Source organism: Gobio gobio (assembly GCF_949357685.1).
Source record: "Gobio gobio genome assembly, chromosome: 7".
NCBI classification, from domain to species: domain Eukaryota; kingdom Metazoa; phylum Chordata; class Actinopteri; order Cypriniformes; family Gobionidae; genus Gobio; species Gobio gobio.
The window spans coordinates 21,123,492-21,141,319 of NC_137103.1; the positions used below are offsets into that span (position 1 = coordinate 21,123,492).

At 45.4% G+C, this 17,828-nt stretch overlaps 1 protein-coding gene across 2 annotated transcripts in view; it reads left to right on the top strand.

Moving 5' to 3' along the window:
* The window catches only part of gsk3ba (glycogen synthase kinase 3 beta-a), a 74,713-nt gene extending 60,029 nt beyond the window's left edge, over nt 1-14,684 (top strand). The window contains exons 7-11 of one of the 2 annotated variants that reach the window (XM_079821000.1): nt 6,613-6,710; nt 8,293-8,400; nt 12,175-12,361; nt 12,456-12,554; nt 14,471-14,684. In XM_079821000.1, the coding sequence (XP_079677126.1) occupies nt 6,613-6,710; nt 8,293-8,400; nt 12,175-12,361; nt 12,456-12,554; nt 14,471-14,541 (563 nt within the window). In that variant the 3' untranslated portion in view covers nt 14,542-14,684. The remainder of the gene's footprint in view (nt 1-6,612; nt 6,711-8,292; nt 8,401-12,174; nt 12,362-12,455; nt 12,555-14,470) is intronic. The other variant, XM_079821001.1, reaches the window with a different exon arrangement.
* Nucleotides 14,685-17,828: the final 3,144 nt, after the last annotated feature.

Sequence of the window (17,828 nt, forward strand, 5' to 3'; positions counted from 1 at the left end):
TGAGGAGGGAACGGAGACGTAACGTTAGTGACTAACGAATGGGGGTTTCGCTTAGAAGCCTATCAACTTCGAGTTTAGAGAAAACGCCCAATGGCGTGCCAATGCCATGGGGCATGCGGAATTTGCATACATAACTCCGCCTCACCGCGTGAGTATATAAGGAAGTACGTGGCAATATCGCATTATGTTACCTGCTTGAGGAGCCAAGACTGAACTCCTGCGTTCCAGGTAGCACAGCTGATGTGGCAACGGGACGTTACGTTTCCGTTCCCTCCTCAGGGAACGAGGGTTACATCCGTAACCGAGACGTTCCCTTTCGTTCAGTCACTACGACATAACGTTAGTGACTAACGAATGGGGGTCCCAATATAATCCCGCCACTCAGCTGTCTTCCAGCGCCCTGCGTAAGTGTGAGTACACTGTCGCAAGACTAATACGGACGAAGGACTCCCACTTAACACAGGAATACCAAGGTACACTGGGAAGCATATCCCAGTGAGGGAATGCCAAGATGCCTACCCGTGGGGAGGACTTAAGAGACACATATGACCCGCTAAGGGCTGCATATGGAAGATCTCTAGGGTACCAGCCGAAGGTGGATTTTTAACCCTAAGGGTGGCGGGGACACGCCAAGGGAAGAAACCCGCTCACTGCGGAGACTTACGGTGAAATACACATGTGGGGGTCGCCGGAGGGGAACCATGCACATGGGGCACCTGGCCGGACATGAGGGTCTGGGCTCGAAAGGGCAGACTGAACTGATGTCGGCGTCGAAAGTGCTGGAGGAGCTCAGGGCTCTCGGGGAGCTCACCTGAGGAAAAAATCGCACGTATCCTGTCCGTGGAGTGGAATGGCGAGCAAGCGAAGACACCTGAGCCTGGTCCATTACCGGCCCCTCGGGGGGGCGAGTACATAGTCGGACACTGGCTCCACTTGGAGATTGTAGAATCTGGCGAATGTGTTAGGTGCCGCCCAGCCTGCAGCTCTGCAGATGTCTACTAGCGAGGCGCCATGCGCTAAAGCCCAAGAGGAGGCCACACTCCTAGTGGAGTGTGCCCTCACACCAAGGGGACATGGTCGACCTTGCTGCTGGTAAGCCAAAACAATGGTGTCCACTATCCAGTGAGACAGCCTTTGCTTTGAGAGAGCACTTCCCTTCCGCTCTCCATCATAACAGACAAAGAGCTGGTCTGAGGTCCTGAAACACTGCGTCATGTCTACGTAGGCGCGGAGGGCGCGTACTGGACAGAGCAATGCCAAGGCTGGGTCTGCCTCCTCCAAAGGCAGCGCTTGCAGGTTCACCACCTGGTCCTTAAACGGAGTGGTGGGAACCTTGGGCACATATCCAGGCCGGGGTCTCAGGATCACGTGAGAGTTAGCCGGCCCGAACTCCAGGCACGCTTCGTCAACCAAAAATGCCTGCTGGTCCCCGACCCTCTTAACTGAGGCCAATGCGGTCAGCAGAGCCGTCTTCATAGACAGGAACTTAATATCAACCGACCGCAAAGGCTCAAAGGGAGGCCTCTGCAGAGCACTTAACACTACTGCGAGGTCCCAAGAGGGTACGAGAGGAGAGCGAGGAGGATTCAGTCTCCTCGCTCCCCTCAGGAACCTGATGACCAGGTCGTGCTGACTTACCTTCTTGTTCCCCAAGAGATCGTGGTGGGCAGATATTGCGGCAACATATACTTTGAGGGTGGAGGGAGACAGCCTTCGCTCCAGCCCCTCTTGGAGAAACTCAAGCACGGACCCGATCGGGCATTTCCAGGGGTCTTCTTGGTGGTAAGAGCACCAGGTGACGAAGAGGTTCCACTTAAACGCATAGGCATGCCGAGTGGACTCTGCCCTAGCGGAAGTGATGGTGGCGACCACCGTAGGTGGCAGGCCACTCAAACCTGCCGCATCCCGTCTAGGAGCCACACGTGGAGGCTCCAGAGGTCGGGATGCGGGTGCCATAGGGTGCCCCGTCTCTGAGTAAGGAGGTCCGGTCTCAGAGGAATAGGCCATGGAGGGGCTGTCGCAAGGAGTATGAGTTCGGGGAACCAGGTCCGGCTGTGCCAGTACGGGGCGACCAAAAGGACCTGCTCCTTGTCCTCCCTGATCTTGCACAGGAGCTGTGCGAGTAGGCTCACTGGGGGAACGCATATTTGCGTAGGCCCCGCGGCCAGCTGTGCGCCAGTGCATCTGTGCCGAGCGTGCCCTCGGTCAGGGAATAGTACAGGCTGCAGTGGGAAGAGTCGTGGGAGGCAAACAGATCTACCTGTGCATCGCCGAACTGTTCCCAAATCAGTCTGGGGATGGAGTCTCCATTCTCCCGGGAGAGGCTGAAACCGCGAGAGCTCGTCGGCTGCGTGGTTCAGGACTCCCGGAATATGGACAGCACGAAGGGACCTCAGGCGCTTCTGACTCCATAGGATGAGATGGCGGGCGAGTTGAGACATACGGCGGGAGCGTAGACCGCCCTGGTGGTTGATGTACGCTACTACGGCCGTGTTGTCTGACCGGACAAGCACATGTTGACCCTTCAGCAGCGCTCGGAAGCGGTGCAGGGCGAACCGTACTGCCAGCAACTCGAGGCAATTGACATGCAGGAGGCGCTGGGGTCCTGTCCAGGAGCCCGCGGCTGCTTGTCCATTGCACATGTCACCCCAGCCCGTGGCAGAGGCATCCGTCGATACTACAACATGCCTGGAAACTCGTTCTAAGGGCACACCGGCCCGTAGAAAACTGAGGTTCGACCATGGGGTGAGCGTCTGTAAGCAGGCCCGAGTCACTTGGATCCGGAGCGTGCCAGACTGCCATGCCCATCTCGGGACTCGATCGCGAAGCCAGTGCTGAAGCGGTCTCATATGAAGCAATCCGAGCGGCGTTACCGCGGCTGCAGATGCCATATGCCCCAGGAGCCTCTGAAATAGTTTCAGTGGAACCGCACTCTTGCTCTCGATTTGACGGAGGCAAGTCAGCAGAGACTGCGCGCGCTCGCTCGTAAGCTGCGCGCACATGGCGACCGAGTCGATCTCCATACCGAGAAAAGAGATCCTCTGCACGGGGCAAAGTTTGCTCTTTTCCCAGTTGACCCGAAGGCCCAGACGGGCTAAGTGGTGGAGAACCAGATCTCTTTGTCCGCAAACATGCTCTCGAGAGTGGCCCAGTATGAGCCAGTCGTCGAGGTAGTTCAGGATGCGGACCCCGTGCTGCCGAAGGGGCGCAAGGGCTGCCTCGGCAATCTTCGTGAAGACGCGAGGGGACAGAGATAGCCCGAATGGGAGAACCGCGTACTGATATGCCCGCCCCTCGAAAGCAAAAAGTAGGAACGGTCTGTGTCGAGGAAGGATGGAGACATGGAAGTAGGCGTCCTTCAGGTCGATCGCTGCAAACCAATCGTGAGGACGAACGCATTCGAAAAGGCGTTTCGCAGTCAACATCCTGAACGGAAGCCGGTGAAGGGATCGGTTCAAGATGCAAAGGTCCAGGATTGGTCGTAACCCACTGGTTTTCTTGGGTACAATGAAGTAGGGGCTGTAGAACCCCGACTTCATTTCGGCCGGAGGGACAGGCTCGATCGCACCCTTCGCCAGTAGAGTGGCAATCTCCGCACGCATGACGGGGGCATGGGCCCCGGTCACGGTATAGCGGACTCCACTGTAACGGGGAGGAGCCTGCGCGAACTGAATCGCGTAGCCGAGCCTGACGGTCCGCGCAACCCAGCGGGACAGCCCCGGAAGCTGAAGCCACGCTTCCAGAGACTGCACCAACGGGGTCATACGGAGGGCAGACGTACCCAGGGTGGGGCAGCGAGGCAGCGTAACCGGCCCGGACAGGGGAGGCTGTTGGGCGTCCCGGGGTCGGGGCACGGTTAACGGCTGCGCCCTGACAGAGGAGACCAGGGAAGGACGCACGTTCCACTGGGGTCTGCTCTGCCAGGGGGCTGGCGACAGAGAGGGACGAGAGTGGCGAGACCCGAGGGTGGCGCGCACTGCCGTCACCGATCTCTGGGGGCTCAGGGATGGGGTTGTCAGTTCTTTCTTTAACCACATTAGGGTGCTGCTGACCCGGGGGCCAGCAGCTGAACAAAAGATTCTCCCCTGGCCCTCCACCGGGGGAAGGACCCTGCTGCCGTCTCCTGGAAAGAACTGCCCATCCCTGAGCCGTCCGCATCAGGAGCGCCGCTTAGCCTGGCGTTTTTTCGCGGGCTGCGGGGCTGGAGCGGACTGGGACGCCTTCCTGCGGCTGCCTCTGCGTGGCCCGGGTGGAGGCTGCTGCTTGGGTGGCGCAGAGGTAGAGGGAGCCGCAGGAGGGCGCCCTCGGCGGCGAGCAGGCTGAGGCAACTGCGCGGGCGGTGGGGTGGAGGCAGCAGCTGACCGCCGGGGTAGTATGTATTTTATAGCCTCAGTCTGCTTCTGAGCGGCTGAGAACTGTTGGGCGAAGCTCTCGACCGCCCCGCCGAATAGCCCATCCTGGGATATGGGGGCGTTGAGGAAACGGGTTCGCTCAGCGTCACACATATCGGCCAGGGTGAGCCATAGGTGTCGCTCCTGGACCACATTTGTGGACATCACCTGACCCAGGGAGCGTGCGGTCACCTTTGTCGCCCGGAGAGCGAGGTCGGTGGCGGCACGCAACTCATTGCTGAGTCCTGGGTCAGCCCCCCCCTCGTGCATATCACACAGCAACTTGGCTTGGTAAGCCTGAAGAGTTGCCATGGTATGCAAAGAAGCAGCGGCCTGCCCCGCAGCTCTATATGACTTGGCCACCAGGGATGACGAAAACCTACAGGCCTTGGAGGGGTGCTTTGGGTCACCACGCCAGGACGAAGCGCTCTGCGGACACAGTTGCATCGCAACAGAACGTTCGACTGGGGGGACCCCAGTGTACCCATGAGCCGCGGCTCCATCGAGGGAGGTGAAGACGGAAGAGTTCGCCAAACATTCGCGGGAAGACAACGGGGACTTCCAGGAACGCGCGATCTCTTCATGCACCTCGGGGAAGAAAGGTATTGGAGGAGCGGTCGGACGGGTGTCCGAGCACGCCGCCCCCAAAAACCAATCGTCCAACCGCGAACGCTCAGGCTGAGGCGGAGGGTTCCACTCCAACCCAAGCGCTGCGGCGGCCCGAGACAGCATGGCTGTCAATTCTGGGTCCGACTCGGGCAATGCTGGCGCACCCGAGGGTGGCAGCACAGCCGAATCATCATCCTCAGATGACTCCAGCCCACCTTGTGATGCGGCGATAGACATCTCTTCGTCCTCCGCCGCGCCAAACGCCACAGTCGGGACAGCAGGAGCCGGCCCCAATGTAGACGTCTGAGCACGGGCCGGGTCAGGTGCATGAGAGGGGGGTGTGGGCCGAGGAACTAGCGTCTGAGCTTTGTTCCACACCATCACCCTCAGATCACCCTGGCTACCAGCCAAAGTGCCGCCTCCGGGGGAGACCGCAGATTGGGGGGTGACAGAGGGGACTCTCGCTCCGGCATCAGCACGGAGTTCACGGAGTCTCGATCGTAGCACCGAGATGGCCATGTTCCCGCAGAGAGAACATGAGTCATCCACGAGCGCTGCCTGAGCGTGCTGAAAGCCCAAACACGTCACGCAGCGCTCGTGCCCGTCGAAAGGCAGAAGAGATCTACCGCACCCAGAAGTGCACGGACGAAACATCCTGAAAAGGACGTGTCACGTGCAAGCTCTTTTGTGAGAGGAAACTTTGCAGTCGATGCCGAAGCGCCCAGGGAAACACACACCAGCTGTCAAACAGACCACTGCACAGATCAGCAGGCAGGAAGTATGCGATCACTGGAACGCGCCGTCACACCAACACCGACTGGAAAGCTGCTCGTCTCGAAGAAGCTGACAAGTCTCAGAAGGCTGTAGGAGTGAAGAGGTACTCTTGGCTCCGAAAGCAGAAACATAATGCGATATTGCCACGTACTTCCTTATATACTCACGCGGTGAGGCGGAGTTACGTATGCAAATTCCGCATGCCCCATGGCATTGGCACGCCATTGGGCGTTTTCTCTAAACTTGAAGTTGATAGGCTTCTAAGCGAAACCCCCATTCGTTAGTCACTAACGTTACGTCGTAGTGACTGAACGAAAGGGAACTCTTATTAATTTATAACTACATGTCATCTAACTCTCATTAGAGAGATTGTTCGGTTAGGGTTAGGATTAGAGTTAGTAGAATAAGTTGACATGTAGCCTACCTAATGTTACTTAGAATGTCTGTTGGAGGAGCATCAAAATAAAGAGTTTTGAGCAGACAGTCTACTAATACGCTAATGACTGGTAGTTGACATGTAGCTGCCAAGTTACTTATAGTTTGTAGAATGTCTAAAGTGGACTATCGAAATAAAGTGTCACTGACCATTCTTGCAGAGAATAGGCCTTATACTAAGATTTTGGAGCTGAAGGATCTCTCATCAGCTCAATGATTTTTTGCACTCGTATTCTAAGCATTATTTTATGTTTTTTTGATTTACATCCCATTGGTGATTTTGCAAGGATATGCAGTGAGCATAGAAGGCTTATAGTCTTGCTTTGTACGAGTCCTTGACCTCTGGCTAATAAGAATGGCCCTCCCTCACTCTCTACATCTCTCTGACCCCCTTTCACTGCAGATGTGTGGTCAGCTGGCTGCGTGTTGGCGGAACTGTTGCTAGGACAACCAATTTTTCCCGGTGACAGCGGAGTGGATCAGCTGGTGGAAATCATCAAGGTACTGGCGCCGCTACACCAGCACTTCTGATTTAATCGCAATGTTTGCATGAGTTTGTAGGAAGAACAACAATTGATGCGCCACAGTCAGTGCATAGGTTCAGATGGCTAGTTCTTTAAAATTTGATTTATGGTCGTTTCTTCAAGTACAGGTAGTTTTGGCCCTGTGGGCTTTTAGAAGGTAAACGTTCTTAAAACGTCACACTCTTACTAGTTAATGTGTAGTAACAAATATATTTAAATTAGGGCTGTCAAATGATTAATCACGATTAATCGCTTTTAAAATAAAAGTTTGTGTTTACATAATGTGTGTGTACTGTGTATAATTATTATGTATATTTGAATACACACATACAAAGACATATTTGCATTTATATACTGTATTTTTTTATTTTATATTATATATAAATATAAATATTTTATATATAAATAACACATTTTTCTTAAATATATACATGCATGTGTGTGTGTTTATATATACATGATAATTATACACAGTACACAAATATGTTAATTCAAACTTTTATTTTGGAACGCGATTAATCGCGATTAATCGTTTGACAGACCTAATTTAAATAAATGCCACCCAAGTTTCAATAGAAATGACATTGAAGTCAAATTCTTGTCAGTACATTCAGCAGTGGCCTTTAAACATATTTCAAAAACAATTATGAAATTGCATATGAAGATTTCTACTTAAAGGGTTACTTCACCCCAAAAAAAATAAAATTCTGTCATCAGTTACTGACCCTCACGTTGTTACAAACCTGTAAGACTGTCGTTCATCTTCGAAACACAAATTAAGATATTTAAATGAAATCTGAAAGGTTTTCCCTCCATTGACAGTCCACACAACACTTTGACGCTTCAAAAAGTTCATAAAGAGATCATAAAACGAAACCACGTGAATTGAGTGGTTTAGTCCAAAGTGTTCTGAAGAGACAAAGTTGCTATATATGATGAACAGATTGAATTTAGGCTTTTATTAATATATACATAATAATCAACTTGCAATTAAGTGAAAAAAAAATACCATCAAATTAAAAAGAAAAAAATATTATTGAGGAAAAATAAATTGCATTGGTTTCACTGGGGTGGAGGAAGTTTAATTTTTTAGTTGTCCGGTCACTTATGACCGGGAAGACAACCAATGCAACCCCTAAACGAAGAGCACCAGATTACAGATTACAGCTGTAATTAATTTCTGTAATTACATATATAGTTACACTGTTGATTCTTCCATTACACCTTAAACCACCCTTAAACATACCCATACCACCAAACCTTCCCCAACCTTCCCACCTCAATAGCAGCAAAAGTGTACACAATAAGTACATTGTACTTAATTTTTTTAATACTACATAGTAGTTAAAGCCACCTAATATAAAGTGTGACCCAAGATCTTGACTGACGCTATTGTCTGCTTGGTAGACCTTTACACTAACTTTTGATAAATCTTTATTAGATGCAAAATGTGAAATCCAGTTTAGTAATAATCAACCCCCAGAACATAAAGTTGCCTATTGCTGAAGAAACACCATTATATTATCTTGACCGGTCTTTCTCTGTGTTTGTGGTCACAGGTGCTTGGCACTCCCACACGTGAGCAGATTCGGGAAATGAACCCAAACTACACCGAGTTCAAATTCCCGCAGATTAAGGCCCATCCATGGACTAAGGTGAGTAAACAGGTACAGGTCAACTGTTTTACTACTTCTAGCACAGCCGCCTTCCACCTCCAGCCCTCAGCTTGATCATCCTGGCTCCATTTCATTCATATCACCCCGTCTGCACCACACAGGACTCGCAGACACGACTCAATTTCATTTATTGTTCTTGGACACTCTGCTTCTCAACTAGTTGATTAAAGAGGACGGAAAATTTCAGTCATGATTGTGTCTGCCTGTAGTCGTCCTCTTTCTGAGCTCTGTTGTGATGGTGTCAGCCAATTGACCTTACAGTTGCTCTGTGTTCCGATTCCTAGTGAGCTGCCTATGTAGGAAGCCTGTTCAGAAAGGTAGGCGGAACAATTATGCTGCCTCCTAAGATAGCTTGATTTAGAAGAGAGAATGCTGGCGAAGAAATTATAAATATGTAATTATACATTACATATACTATAAATATAATTATGATTCATTCAATACAAAATTGTTGTCTAATTAAAAATGGCCAGTATATGTGTTTTATGTATTATAAGAAGAATTTTAGCCATTAGTCATGAAGGCATTTCACTAGGTCTTTGGAGCAGAACCACTGTCAGCCAGTGATGTCACATCCGCATGTTCATTTGAATGACCTCACCAGATATGCTCTACATTGCTTACTGACTTCATAACACTCGATTGTTGTTTGCTGTGTGTCCTAGGTTTTTGGTTTAGATTGTGCTTGTGATACACTACCGTTCAAAAGTTTGGTGTCAGTAAGTTTTCCACAAAAATATTAAGCAGCACAACTGATTTCAACTGATAATAATCAGAAATGTTTCGGTAACACTTTACAATAAGGTTTATTAGTTAACATTCGTTAACTACATTAACTAATAATGAACTGCACTTATCTTTGTTAATGTTAATTTCAACATTTACTAATACATTATTCAAATCTTGTAAACATTAGTTAATGCACTGTGAACTAACATGAACAAACCATGAACAGCTGGATTTGTATTAACTAACATTAACAAAGATGAACAAATACAGTAACCAATGTACTGCTCATGGTTAATTCATGTTAGTTAATACATTAACTAATGTTAACTAATGAAACCTTATTGTAAAGTGTTATCATTGTTTCTTGAGGAGCAAATGAGCGTATTAGAATGATTTTGAGCACATTTCTGATCATGTGACACTGAAGAGGAATGATGCTGAAAATTCAGCTTTGCCTCACAGGAATACATTTGATTTTAAAATAAATTAAAATAGAAAACAGTAACTTTTAATTCTAATAATATTTCATAATATTTACTACATATATCTTGTTAAACATAAGAGACATCAAAAAACCTTACTGACCCCAAACTTTTAAACGGTAGTGTAGATTTTGCCTTGCAACTGTAACTGTTAGCATGTAAATCAAACTGAACTTGCTGAGTCATTTGAAAATGCAGTTGAATGACAGCTAAGCTGTTCTGGATGGACATGTTTCAACTGGTAATGAGTCTTGCTACTTTTCTTTTGTATGATTAGGAAGGATTTATTTTACTTTAAATATTTACCTAAACTAATTGTCAGTTTATATGTTGCTTAAAAAAACATTTTATACTTAAAAAGTATCAAAATGTAACGCGTTAGGCCATTTACCCAACACTGTAGTCCACATGAAGTATAATAGCAGATCTCTCAGGTGCCCCCTGGTGGTCATTGTGTATGGTACACGACTGAGCTGCAGGGTGTGTTTAGTCTTATCCTGCTTCCAATCAGACCCCTCCCTTCAAGACACTCTTACCTTCTGCACAGGATATACCCAAATGCCTGTGACTCAGATGCCTCTAAAATATAAAAATTCCTCCCTCTTTGTCTGTCAGAACAAGGCTTATTTCAGTTTTTTGTACTTACATTTTTCCTAGGATAGGCAGTTTCTTTATATACAAGCACCTTAAAGACTTGCCAACAAAAAGCATTTGACTTTTGAGTTCCTTTAACATCCCATAATGGGACATGATGTCACGCTATACAAGGCAAGTTGCCACAATGGGAACCTGGGGCCTCATTTCTAAAGATGTGCGCATCCTAGTGTGAATATAAGATCATTTCCTAAATGATAAATAGATGATTCAGCTTCCTATTAATGATTCATAAAACATCCATAGGCGCAAAAAAATTCCTAAAGGCATGCTGCTTTATTAATTGCAAATGTGCATGTGAATAAATTATCCTTCAAACCGGTGAGACGGAATGAAATATAAAGCTTATGCAAAAGTTATTCATTCATAATGTGCGAAAGGATTGAAAGCAAGCTTTCCAGTTACCACATACAGTCAGTCAACATCAAGATTTGTTCCTCAGTTTTAATTGACAAGATTTTACTGCCTTTATGTGCAATTGGAATTTGGAAATGTCCTACTTTCCACTTCTGAAGTCATGATTACGAGCTCGTCGCATTCAAGTGCTTTGGGAAGAACGGGAATCGGGGAGAACACCGGGTTTATTCTTGCCTATTTATTGGGGAAATTTTATCAAAGCTAAAATTACATTTAGCGTCCCATTGACATTCACAACATTCACTGCACTATTTCGGTCAAATTCAGGCTATTTTCGCTGTGTATAATACATACAATGCGCTTTAAATGATTATTCATATAAATGTAAATATGCACTATAATGGCAAGTATACTTTAAAGGAACACTTCACTTTTTTAAATTAGTTAGCTCATTTTCCAGCTCCCCTAGAGTTAAACAGTTGAGTTGTACTGTTTTTGAATCCATTCAGCCGATCTCCGGGTCTGGCATTAGCACTTTTAGCATAGCTTAGCATAGATCATTTAATCTGATTAGACCGTTAGCATCTTGCTCAAAAAAATGACCAAAATGATTTAATATTTTTCCTATGTTAAAACTTGACTCTTCTGTAGTTACATTGTGTACTAAGGCCGATGGAAAATTAAAAGTTTTTTCTAGGCCGATATGGCTAGGAACTATACTCTCATTCCTGCATAGTAATCACGGAACTTTGCTGCCGTACCATGGGTGCAGCGGCGCAATGATATTACACAGCGCCTGAAAATAGGCTAACTTCCATCGACATAACCAACGTGACAACCTGCTTGCACAGAGAGCGTGCTGGGACTATTTTCAGGTGCTGCGTAATATCATTGTGCCGCTGCACTCATGGTATGGCCCAAAGTTCCTTGATTATTACGCATAAAAAATATCTAAACTCTTTGGTCATTTGTAAGCGAGATGCTAAGGGTCTAATCAGATTCAATGATCTATGCTAAGCTATGCTAAAAGTGCTACCACCAGACCTGGAGATCGGCTGAATGGATTCGAAAACAGTAAAACTCAACTGTTTAACTCTAGGGGAGTTGGAAAATGAGCCCATTTTCAAAAATAATGGAGTGTTCCTTTAATGGCAAGACGAGGCAATGTAGCTGTTGTGGGTGAAAAAAATAGTAAAGAATAGCAGTCACTGCAGCAATCATTCACCCCTTAAAGTTTAAGAGACGCCCGACTCAGGAACTTGGGTATCAAAATTATCCTAGAGCTTCACAGTGGTAAATAGGACATGAGAGGGCGTTCATATATACCATCATTTCTGATTGCACATGTCATGACGGCCGCAATAAATCCATGGAATTTAGGATAAAATCTGATTGTATTTACATTTTATAAATGAGGCCCTTGCTGTTTATTGATACTTAATTGAGAAGAAAACACTGCCAAAATATGTCAAGTAGGCCATCGTTTTAAATCTCTGCATGGAGATTGCTTCTCTTTTACTAAACTTCTTAAACTTCTCCGCAGGTGTTCCGGCCACGCACGCCTCCGGAAGCCATTGCATTATGTTCCCGGCTGTTGGAGTACACACCAACCGCCCGACTGACCCCACTAGAGGCCTGCGCTCATTCCTTCTTTGATGAACTGCGGGATCCAAATGTCAAGCTTCCTAATGGCCGTGAGAAACCATCCTTATTCAACTTCACAACTCAAGGTAAAGCATTATTTTGTATTCGCTTTTATGAAGAGATGTTCTGGGGGATGCGAGACAATCCATATGTTGATGGATTTGTTTTCTCTTCACTCAGAGCTGTCCAGTAACCCATCCCTGGCCTCTATCCTAATTCCTGCTCATGCACGTAACCAGGCAGGAGCTCCTACTCCCACCAACGCCTCTACCACTTCAGGTCAGTTCTTGTCTTAGACACTTTTTGTTTCTCATCTGTCATCCCTTATCATTTGTTTATAGCTCACTCTGATAAAATATTAGGGGTGTGCGATATTGACAAGAAATGATATCTCGATATCTGCCCATGGCAGAGACGCTGGTTTGAATACCGCTCATAGCGGGTGGAGTAGGACTGGTTACACTTGGTGCTGTGATCCGAATGGGATTGAGGTTTAGGGGGGTGAGTGTAACAGAGACCAGCTAGTAAGAGCTGTGCGAGCAATCCTCACTCCCCAGGCCTCAAAAGGCTGTGGGCTTTAGCGTCCTTGTTAGCACGCCCACCTCCCATGGCAGAGGCGCCGGTTTGAATGCCTCTCATAGCGGGTGGAGTAGGACTGGTTACACTTGGTGCTGTGACCCGAATGGAATTGAGGTTTAGGGGGGGTGAGTGTAATGGAGACCAGCTAGTAAAAGCTGTGTGTGTAAACCTCACTCCTCTAACCTCAAGAGGCGCGCTAGCAACTGACGCTAGAGAATGCGGTCTCTAGCATCCTTGTTAGCGTGCCTTTCTCCCGTGCCAGAGACAAAAATGTACTTTTTCATTAAGTAGTGATATTTGCCACCTTAAATTGATTTCCATTGGCATTTCTACCTTTATAAGAGCAATTTTTTTTCTAACCTTACTAGAAGTGTGCATCATATTTTATAAAATCATATCACATTTTCATCACATCATATCACAAAAACAGCACTCTTACTCGTGTGACTGCTTAGCTATCTTAAGCCCCGTTTCCACCGAAATTACTTAGAACAATTTGTACCAGGAACTTTTTTTACAGGAACTTTTTTCCCCCAGACCTGCTACTGTCTGTGTTTCCTCTGCGATCTAAAGTACCGTGTAGATTAGGCAAATTAGTCCAGAGACATGGGACTGCGTGCGACTGCTCCTCCCAGTCAGCGACGGACAATAATCATTATTTGTGTGCAATACTGTCTACAACAATAACAAGTGGAGAAGATGCAAGCAGCGCTGCTTTTGCTGATTATGTATTGGTTTACTAAATATGTAATTAACAAAATGGCGGAAAAGAGACGAGCACTGATACTAAAGCGTATTCTGAAAGCTCGTAAAGCTAGATTTAAAATAAGACAACGTATGTTATTATCAGCTATTTACGGACATTGACCGTGAGACAAAGTGCGCCATCGGACAGAAAGAGCAAGACTGATATTAACTGAACGCAGAACGAACTTCGCAAGACTTTTTAAAATGGCGCTTGAAATGAAATGCGGCGTGAGCACAACCAATCAGCATATTCAGCGCCCAAGTCCCACCCCTGAAAGTTCCTGAACTTTGAAAAAGTACTACCTCGGGAGCAGGGCTGTTTGGAGGGGGAAATATTTACCCGGAACTTAATTTAGACCCTGGTTCCTGCGGTCGAAACACACCGAGTACCACCCCAAAGTTCCTAGTTCCTGGGGAAAGTTCCTGCGGTGGAAACGCGGCTTTATACAAATATAGGACAAAAACTCATACAGGGGCCTTTTTGCCCTCACATATAGATTTTTGCAGTTATTCTAACTATTTTCTACTAGGCTACATCATGCAGTGAATGCGTGGACTCTAAAGGTGTGATTTGGTTTTGTGGCATACTCGATAATGTCAGCTTCCACATTATTAAAATAACAATTACAATATTATCGTAGACAATACATATTGCACACCCATGGTAATTTTTTTCTGCATGTTTCCACACATGACTTTGTTGGTTGAATCAATGATTTTGATTTGATGCTTTCTTCAATGAGAATTTTATACAAATGTTATTATTTTAATGTGGATTTTTTTAATTATTATTTGACTATGACATCAGGACAGTACATAACATAGATTATATACTAATAATAATGAAAATATATTCTCTTTGTGTCCAGATGCCAATAGCGGAGATCGCAGTCAGACCACAACTGCAGCCTCTGCCTCCGCCTCCAACACCTCAACCTGAGAGCCCCAGCCAATCAGACCTGACCCTGCCTCCAGGGCCACGCCCACCCCACTGCTCCCCAGCTTATTGGGCAGGATTTGAGTCATGTAACCACCACTCTTATTCAGACTGCAAGAGCCAACCTTCATTTACGTCTTTTTTAAACGAAGTCCGGAAAGAGTTCAAAATGATACACGGAAAAACCTTGTCGGGTTTAATTCACGAGAGAAACAGAGAAAGTGAGAGCAGTGAGGAAACGGGTTGGGAGGGTGGGGGGGGGTAAACCGTAAAACCTGGTCCGTGACCAGCCGGAATTTTTTTTTTTTTTCATTCTCAGAGGACAATCTTGTTATGTAAGCAATCCGGTAGCCAGATCCATCCACTTCCGTTTCCATTTGGATTCCCCTTCTCTCACCTGGACTCTAGCAACACGTTCTGTCCCGAATCTCTTATAGCGCATGGCTACCCCATATATATGTATGTATGTATGTATATATATATATATATATATTGGGTGAAAACGATGCATTCAAAACTAGAGGGAATATCGTATCTAATTGTATCTAAAGAAAACCCACTAAGCACTATACAAGAGGTATAAATGTAAAAAACGCATGTACCAACCACAAAGCCAACAGAGGAATCCTCTGTTGCAGATGATCTAGGACTTTTAAGTCTGCTGAATGTTTTATTTTGTTTTATAAAATGGGCGGTCTAGGGGAAGAGCAGACATTTTGATTGACAAGCGAGACGTGCGTCTCAATCTCTGTGTTCTTGTATGATATATACATACACAGTTTATATATTACTTTGCATTATGTAAAATAAATATATATATATAGTTATATATAGATCTATATCTAGCATCATCGGTCCAGAATCCATCACGGATTGTCAGGGCAGTGGCGAATTTTGCCGCTGACCAAAATAATACAGTATGTTTATGACTATGAACCTGGACACATTTTGCTGGAGCTCCTTTCTAGCAAGCGTTTGGCTCTTTTGTGCTGTTTTCTGTTCGCCCGGTAGAATAACAGATCACCTTCTGTCCTGATTTCCTCTCGTTATTTATTGTCGCGTGTGGGTCAGTGTTGTAACGCTCGGATTCATTGTTCGTATTCACACAGCTAAACATAAAGAATAGATGAAGAAAACTCATCGGTGTGGCGCAGACTTCACAGAGACGACAACGACTCACGGACGGTGTTTGTGCTGCGTTCATTCGCAATGTTAAACTGAAGTGGCTGTGTTGGTTCAACCACTACTTTTTTTCTCTGTCACGTTTCAGCATACTTTCAACCTGCTTACAGAAAAATTTACTTTTTCTTTATCCAAAATGTCTTAACGCGCAGCATTTAGCAGTAAATGAAAACGACAGACATGTATATACAGTACAGAAATGTTGCTCCTCACCAAATTCTGGCTTTGACTTTTCTTTTTTTCTTTTGTATAATTTGTAAGAATGTGTGAGTGAATGTGTACATGGGTGTGCTCTGCTATGTACATATATAAGCTGACCTGAGAACTGTTAATGAGCGAAAACAAAGACGAGGGATTAAATGAAAAATGGATCAAAGAAAACAAAAAATGTAATAAAAAAAAAAAAGGTCAGGGCAAGAATGACCTGTTTGTTGGATACTGTAGACAAGGAGCTTTCTCCAGCCATATAGTTCAATCTTATTTGTACAGTAGGTGCCAGCTATATTATTGTAACTATATCTAGTAATGTATAGTGTATCTATAGTTTGGAGTGCCTTTGCTTCCATACACTTCCTGTCCCTAGACCACACCCTCTTCCTGTCTACACTCAAGACAGGCCACACCCCTTCCGGTGACCCTCTGCAGGTGCTGTTGATTGGTCAAGTCGCAATGACTGACAGCCGACTTCATTTTCTGTCAGAAACCACACTCTATGGTATTTCTGTAGTGTTTCTCCTTATGTTTTGCTTTCGGTTTGCGATTCACTCACTTATTGGCACAAAGATGTTTTTTGTGTGTGGAGGAAGTCACGTTCCTGTGGAGCCAATCACAATGTACGTTCTTACACTCGTTCCACTACCAAAGCGAACCAACTATGAGCGTGTTGTGATGTAACTGCGACATCCCAGGGGCAATAATGATTTCTTTTGTGTTTTGGCTCGTTCGCCTGCTGACAGTACATAGTAGAGATGTCACATAGCACCCGCCGGACCCTCATCTCCGCACCCTCAATGTAAAGCTTGCTTGTAAGATACGCGTTCATAGATGTGTTGCTTTCCAAAAATGGTGTGACCACTTCTCGTGACTAAAGTTAGAGTACAAATGTAAAGACACAAGGGTTAAAAACAATTACCAAAATACAAAAAAAAAAAAAAAAAATGTTTTAAGGACTGTGGGCTAAATACAGACTGTCGCATTACATACACTTATTGGGAAAAAAAGTTGTCTTGGTTTAAAATGAAAAAGAAAAAAAAGCAACCTGTATAACATTAATATTACTTGAATGCCTCTGTTTGTGACTGAAATTTTTATTTTATTTTAAATATATTCTTTTTCTGTGAAGGTATGCTAAATGTCTCCTCTCCTTGTAAATATGTCCGTTTTGGTCCTTGGTGTGACTTGGATTCAGAGACTAGTTACCTGGTACTGTAATTTGCATTAAATAAAGAGTAGGATAGCTTGGAAATGACCCTGCATTTGCCATGTGTCTTCTTTTTGCAGCCCAAAATGTGTCTCGCCTCAAAATTAAGTCTATTTAGGATAAATTAAAGTTGAATTAAATGTTTGTTTTTTCTTGCTTTGTGATTAACCCTTAAATGTGATAAAACCCTTTAGTGACCCGGGACGTCAATAACTACCCTCCTCATTAATTGTTTTAAAGTTAGACATCAACTTTCTTGGTATTCCTCAATCAATTCATTATAAACTCTTTCATTAAATTCATTATCAATTCACTCTCTCTCTCTCTCTCCCTCATTATATATATATATATCGTTAGCCTCATAGCATAATTGCCCAGATCATATTTGGCCAAAACATGACTTAGGCAATTATGCTATGAGGCTAACGATATATATATACACTATATTGCCAAAAGTATTGGGACACCTCTCCTAATCATTGAATTCAGGTGTTCCAATCACTTCCATGGCCACAGGTGTATAAAATCAAGCACTTTTGTGAAAGAATGGGTCGCTCTCAGGAGCTCAGTGAATTCAAGCGGGGTACCGTGATATGTTGCCACATTTCGTCCCTGTACAATAAGTCCATTTGTAAAATTTCATCACTACTAAATACTCCACAGTCAACTGTTAGTGGTATTATAACAA